Source organism: Saimiri boliviensis, chromosome 15 (genome assembly GCF_048565385.1).
Source record: "Saimiri boliviensis isolate mSaiBol1 chromosome 15, mSaiBol1.pri, whole genome shotgun sequence".
NCBI lineage: Eukaryota > Metazoa > Chordata > Mammalia > Primates > Cebidae > Saimiri > Saimiri boliviensis.
The window spans coordinates 3,985,539-3,992,550 of record NC_133463.1 but is presented as its reverse complement, the minus strand read 5'-3'; the positions used below and the strand labels follow the sequence as shown (position 1 = coordinate 3,992,550).

At 38.3% G+C, this 7,012-nt stretch overlaps 1 protein-coding gene across 1 annotated transcript; it reads right to left on the bottom strand.

Annotated features, from left to right (window-relative positions):
- Window positions 1-2,650: 2,650 nt before the first annotated feature.
- Window positions 2,651-6,694, bottom strand: PPDPFL (pancreatic progenitor cell differentiation and proliferation factor like). Its single transcript, XM_003940859.3, has 5 exons — window positions 6,536-6,694; window positions 6,130-6,228; window positions 4,547-4,624; window positions 4,355-4,453; window positions 2,651-3,163 (listed from the first exon to the last, which is right to left on the bottom strand). The coding sequence occupies exons 2-5, from the start codon at window positions 6,182-6,184 to the stop codon at window positions 3,105-3,107; spliced, it is 291 nt and encodes a 96-aa protein (XP_003940908.1). The 5' UTR covers window positions 6,185-6,228; window positions 6,536-6,694; the 3' UTR covers window positions 2,651-3,104.
- Between the last annotated feature and the right edge of the window lie 318 nt (window positions 6,695-7,012).

Sequence of the window (7,012 nt, the reverse complement as noted above, 5' to 3'; positions counted from 1 at the left end):
CAGGAGGCAGAGGTTGCGGTGAGCCGAGATCGCGCCATTGCACTCCAGCCTGGGTAACAAGAGCGAAACTCCGTCTCAAAAAAAAAAAAAAAAGATAAGCGGACATTAAGTAAGGAGATTCTAAGCTGAAGGAAATGAAAAGACCCTGTGGCAACAGGGCAAATGATGTCCGTAAGGGACTGCCGGAAGGCAGGTGCAGCTGGAACACAGGAGGCTGTGGGGAGCAGGATGCAGGGATGGATCATGGGGGTCGCCAGGGGCTGGACCAGAGCAGGGATTGGTGAGCTGTGACTTTACATCTAGTGCATTGGGAGCGATTGAGACTTCTGTGTGTGCAAATGTGGGAGTGTGTGTGTGTGCAAATGTGGGAGTGTGTGTGTGTGCAAATGTGGGAGTGTGTGTGTGTGCGTGTGTGAATGTTCATAGGCGAGGATAATCAGGCTGTAACTTCTAAAGACAGTTATGGTTATTCTGTAGAGGACAGTTGAGTAGAGAGAGAGAAAAATAGTGTAAGCAGACCGCTTAGGAGGTTATGGCAGTATGCCAAATGATGGACATTTGAATTTAAGTAGTACTCTTGAGAAAGAAAATAAGTGGGTAGACCCCAGAAACATAAAAGATATCAAATTGAAAGGACTTGGTGCTGGATTGGATAGCAAAGAAAACAGGACAACTTGCTACTTAGCTGAGTTGATTAAGGCTGCCATCATTATCTGAAAGTGAAGATTCTACAAGGAGATGTGGAGAGGTTTAGAGACCATGAACCTGGCTTTGATGTGCTAAGTTAGAAGATTTTACAGGGAGCTTGAATAAATTACAACTTGCTACACTTCTTGAATTTCCATGAGTTAGAGTTTTAGCCCTATTCAATTCAACCCGGCCGATTACCTTCACTCTTTAAAATAATTTTGGTTATCATCCTTCTTTAATAGCTACATGGAAGCCTGCAGTTTTGTCTTCTATGACTTTAAATTCTACATATTGCCTGAAGCACCAAGAAGGCCTAAACACCAACTCAAGAACTTTTACGGTCGTGAGAATTGAGGAATTGGCTGTTTGTTGGTGGTTTTATCTGTAAAATGTTTAAAGACAGTGCAAAAATGTCTTCTGACACATTGAGAAAGATTAACTAGAATTAACCAGAAGATACTGTGTTCTTTTTATTTATCTCTATTATTTTCATTTTGTAGAAACTCTGGGATAGTATGCAGAAATACTTTTCATTTTTAAAACATTTTGTGAGTTCAATTTAATGTTACTTTCTGGAAATATTTCTTTTTTAAAAAAAAAAGATATCTATCTATCTCATCTACCTCACATATGTGTGTGTTACCACTCTAAAATATTTAACAACTATATGTATTCATAGTATGTTTGATTTAAAATTTTATGTAAAATTCCATTACTTTAAACAGTAATAACTTTCAGAAACAGCAACACTAGTCTAAACTAATATGAAAGCTGTAATTTTTACAAATTACGTAAGCTCTCCCAAATAAGGTAATTTAAAAAATGATATTTTTCTGAGTAAACAAAATGCCAACTTGCTAACCTATTTTGCAAAATTTATCAAGTAACCTAAACAAGCAATCTGTTCATACATATATCAAATAATTAAGAAAAAAAATAATTTGCTGATGTTAGAGTAGAAACAGAATCTTTAAAGTTTATCATTTTGCTTCACAATATTTTTCTCTCACTTAAAAAAAAATCCATCTTTAATCATTAAGATTTAATTTAGACCCAAATCAAGTAAAATATACATACTCCTAAAATTTAACCTGCTTCTAGAAATATAGAAAATGTGTTCATGCAGGCAGCCACCAGGAAAACCACCACATGTAAAGAGTGCCGTGGATCAAAGGGATATTGAGTCGTTTCATTAACAGCTATGTAACAGAGGGACAGAAGCTTGAAGAAATGCCTTTCCCAATTGGAAAGGGTAAATGTTCTGTCTGCAATGTCTGTCACTGCCAGTGGCCAGCCTGGATGCTCTGTCCTGGTTATGTAGTTGGGTAGGAAGACATTCCTACTAAGGGTTATGTGTGCCCCACTGGGTATTTAAGGCAGCATTGGCCTCATGACTATAGTGATGTCCACCTCTAAATGAGTGAGCATCTCTAGTATCGAAGCCTTACATCATACACTGAAAACTACTTGCAAGCAATATGCAGAAACTTATCAATTGAAAATTATTAAGATTATTTACCCAATATTCAGAGAAGAGAGAGCTATTCTACTCAATGTAGGGAATATACTTATTCAGAAAATTTATTCCAGTGTTCCTTTTTATATTAACATTTATTATTTTCTAATTATACAAAATACTTGTCATATCAGAAAAATTTGGTGGCATAGAAAAATATATTAAAAAGAGAATGAAAAATGCATATAACCCCATCTCCAGAAATAGCCCCTTCAGCATTTTGGTATAATTCCTTCCAGCCTATCTTTATGTACATGCAACTTTTAAATACAACTAAAATCATACCAAATATGGTATATTATACTAATTTTAATACAATATTATATTATTATTTTCCATGTTATTAAATATTTTTTAAAATCATGAATTTTAAAGTCTATACAATGACCAGATGGTTACCTATGTGGCAATATATTTAGCAGGTAATGTACTTAAGAACACATATACTATTTCCAAACTTTATTACTTTTTAAAAACAGAATTTTGACAAATCTTTTCTAAACTTCCACATTCAATGCCCTTTAAACCAGTATGTGAAACACTGATGCATCAGTTTTAAGGCATAATAAATAAGTCACTCAACAGACATAAAAAGAATCTAACAAATTTTTTAAATAAAAATGATATGCTTAATGAAAGAGCTACTTTCTATAAATCACAACATTTCAAGTTATAGTACTTTAAAATGGTGTCTTGTTTCTAAAGGCACACTTTTCAAATATGCACCGGGTGGTAAGTACCATTTGCAGTGATAATCTTTGTGTTGAGAAAAATGCCTAAACTTCTGCTGTATCAGTGGCTGCTATGATCTTGCCTCGTAAGTGAGATCTCGGGCACATTTTTGTCTTCTTACAATGGAGAACGGTCCTGTAGTAGGTGGGCGCTGAAGGGGAGCCATTCACGTATGGACGTCTGCAGCAGGCAGAGGATCTTGACTGTCAGAATCAGCCGCTGGTGCTGTATAGGACAGGCAGCCGTTACCAACATGGTCACCGAATGGCAGCGCAAAGATACTCAGCTACAAAGTGCTCATCTGCAGTTGGGGCTGTCTTTACAGTAGTCAGTGAGGAGGGGTTACATCAATAAAACACTCTCCAGATAATTCAAATGAATAAACTTGATGAAGAGAGACGAGAAGACATCTTTCCGACAATTAGCCTTGCATTGGCTTTTTAAAATATTTTAAATAATGGTTCTATTTTAAATTTATCTTAGGTGGAAATTCATCAAAATCACTATTTTAACACTAGCATCTATGAATCCCGTTATTATAAACTCTGTCTATTCCATTTAATTAGTAGATATTCAAGTGTCTAAAATCCAAAATAAGTAGTTTAAACACATTAAGTAACAACTGTCCTGCTCAGTGTGTTAGAGTTGAAAACATCTGAAAACAACTGCACACACATCCCCAATTCCACCTGTCTGGTAACTTGCACCACACAGAAGCTAATCAAGATCAGCAGTGTAATCCTAAGATTATCTAAGACAACAGCTAGACAGTGATTATTCTTTTCCTGAAGGTACTGGCAAAACAAATGTAGACCCTTTCTTCTGATTCCCAATCCATTCCCTGCCAAACAATGACCTAGTTGGGCATATGACTTCTCCAGCACCCTTGAGTGATTGAACAGGAAAGGGTGTTACGATTTTTTTTTTTTTTTTTTTTTTTTTGAGACAGAGTTTCGCTCTTGTTACCCAGGCTGGAGTGCAATGGCGCGATCTCGGCTCACCGCAACCTCCGCCTCCTGGGTTCAGGCAATTCTCCTGCCTCAGCCTCCTGAGTAGCTGGGATTACAGGCACGCGCCACCATGCCCAGCTAATTGTTTGTATTTTTAGTAGAGACGGGGTTTCACCATGTTAACCAGGATGGTCTCGATCTCTTGACCTCGTGATCCACCCGCCTCAGCCTCCCAAAGTGAATTACAGGCGTGAGCCACCGCGCCAGGCCTGATCTTTCTGACAATGACCTGCAAAGAGGGAGCTGTGGCACTGCCACCCTCGTCCCTCAGGTGCACTTCATAGGCAAGGCTCGCCACCTCAAGAGACAACAGTTCGTACCCTAAGTGAGTAGCGTGACACGTACCACATGCATAGTTTCATTCCCAAGTAAGAAATGCCCTTAAGCAGAAAAGGCTAAAACTCACCCAAAGCAGACAGATCTTTTACTCTCACATTTGAAAGCACAGGTTCAGAATGGAAAAAGGATTTAAACCACCAGGTGGATTCTGCCACTTCAGGCAACCCTATCAAATAAAATTCATATTACTCCTTATTAAACAAAGTAGAGATTAAGAATAAAAAGAAATAAGAGTGACACTAAAGAAATAACTAAGTACCTTGATGTGATTTGTCATCATCTATGAAGTTCATAGAATCAGAGCCCGTTAAAGAACTGACTGAAGAGATACTGGACTCTGTGGGAAACAAATGATATTAAACGAATAAATAACTAGCAACCAGACAAGCACATTCACATCCTTTACATACAAACACTCAAGGAGCCTGGTTTTAAATCATTTACTCCTGGCTTATGAATTCATGAATTAAAAAATGATTAAATTACAAATCAGTAGAAAGCTGCCGCATTAAGAAAATACTATATGTTCTACTGATAAGATAAACTCATTTCCAAGGCAGGCAACTCTCTCTCTCTCTCCATGGATATGAATGTTGAATTTAAAATGTATTGTAAATATTTTCCGATTCAAAAACTTTAGAATGAGATCAACAATAATTATTGTTGTACTACAGTAGAAATATTACATATGTATATGTTTAAAGCTCTACGAAAGTCATAAAATCTAGAAATTAAGGAATTATTTTAAAAGAGCAAGTATTTAAGCCAGGCACGGTGGCTCATGCCTATAATCCCAGCACTTTGGGAGGCCGAGGTGGGTGGATCACGAGGTCAAGAGATCGAGACCATCCTGGTCAACAAGGTGAAACCCCGTCTCTACTAAAAATACAAAAAATGAGCTGGGCATGGTGGCGCGTGCCTGTAATCCCAGCTACTCAGGAGGCTGAGGCAGGAGAATTGCCTGAACCCAGGAGGCGGAGGTTGCAGTGAGCCGAGATCGCGCCATTGCACTCCAGCCTGGGTAACAAGAGCGAAACTCTGTCTCAAAAAAAAAAGAAAAAAAAAAAAAAAAGAGAGAACAAGCATTTTGTCTTATTAGACTTGTATTTAAAACCTATGCCTCTTATAAGATCAGAATATAAAAATAACTCCTGTAGATAAATAGCACCAATAAATGAGCACAGTTTAAACTGTTAGTATAATGAATAAATCAGTAGATGTTTCTGTCACTTGCACTATGAGCAACCCTCGAAAGAGGAGTTTTCTATGTGTTGCTGCCATAGATACTTTTAATAACTACTAATTTAGTTCTAAAATGCTTATTTCATTTTAGGACATTTTTCAATCTTCTCTAAGAAGCTACAATTTTCTATTTGCCTATGAATATGAACAGATGGATAGATTAATAAAAATATAACTGGCCAGATAGAAGTTGGCCTATTCTCCATAAAAGATGGAAATTAGAAAATTTTTGAAGCAAAATCATGCTATCTTTTCTTTTCTAAGGAGTTGAATAACGCTTTATTTATATAAAATTACTCATTTTTAGTGGATCTTACAGAATGCAAGGCACATAAAATTAAAATGTAATTAGGAAACATAAGCTGATGTTCGCTGATTTATAAGGGTCAGTGACTTCACTGATATAGTGTAGCTAGAACAAAGAGAAATTCTTGTCAGCACTGGGTCAGAGAGGTCCCTGTGGCCTCCTGGTTTCTTCACTATCACCAATAGTTGCCTCCTTAAGCTCTGAATGTAACATGATACATAAGTCAACAATATCCACAAACATCACCTCAAATCATATTGTCTAGAGATGTTCTCTGTGATGATGCAACTTACTTCGATAATACTGATTTCTGGCTAGAAGACAGCCAATGGAAGGTACTGACGCCATGGCTTTACCCGTGAGAAAGCGCCCAGGAAGCTGTGAGCATCAATCTGAGAAACAGCAACCAGGAAAAGAGACGTTGATGTGAATTACAGGGAGTTTCCTTTCCCTTTCCCATGTGACTGTTAAAGTATTATCATTTGCCATGTAATACACATCTGATAAAAGGAATTTAAATGTTTACACAAAAGTTCAACCAAATATATTGCAATTAAAAGATGCAATTAAGTAGTATATTTGGCTGAAAAAATAAGAACTATACATCCAACTATAAACAATTCACAGAACTCATTCCATTGAAAACAGACCTAGAGGTCAGAGAAAAAGTGTTAACTCAGCCGTAAGGTAGTCACTCACCTATTTGTTTTCTTTAGTTCTTCTGAAATGAATGGGGTCCTAAAGTTTCTTCAGAAAATACATGCTTTGAAAGAATCAGTTCTTAGTGAGTGAAGAGAGGCTGCACCACCCACACAGGCCCAGACGCAGGCTGCAGTGACTGTGCGTGATCTGGGACCCCTGAGCACACCTTATATTTAGAAGCCCCGGGCTGGCTGGAACCTGAGCTGTGGGTGACTCGGGGTGAGGTGGGCACACAGCCAGTCAGAGGCAGCAAGCAAGGACTCTCTGCACGTCTGCCCTCCAGACGGCCAAAGGCCCTCAGAACGCGGCAGCCTGCCAAGTTCAGCAGCAGTGAGCAGGGCAGGACGTGGCCCTATGCTCTTCTGAGCTCAGCTTCTTTAATATTACAACTGCTGGTGACTGCAGAGAGGGAGGTGATACCCAAGTGTCTCCTCAGCCTTAGATACAGTCACACGCTCCACCTGCAGCACCACG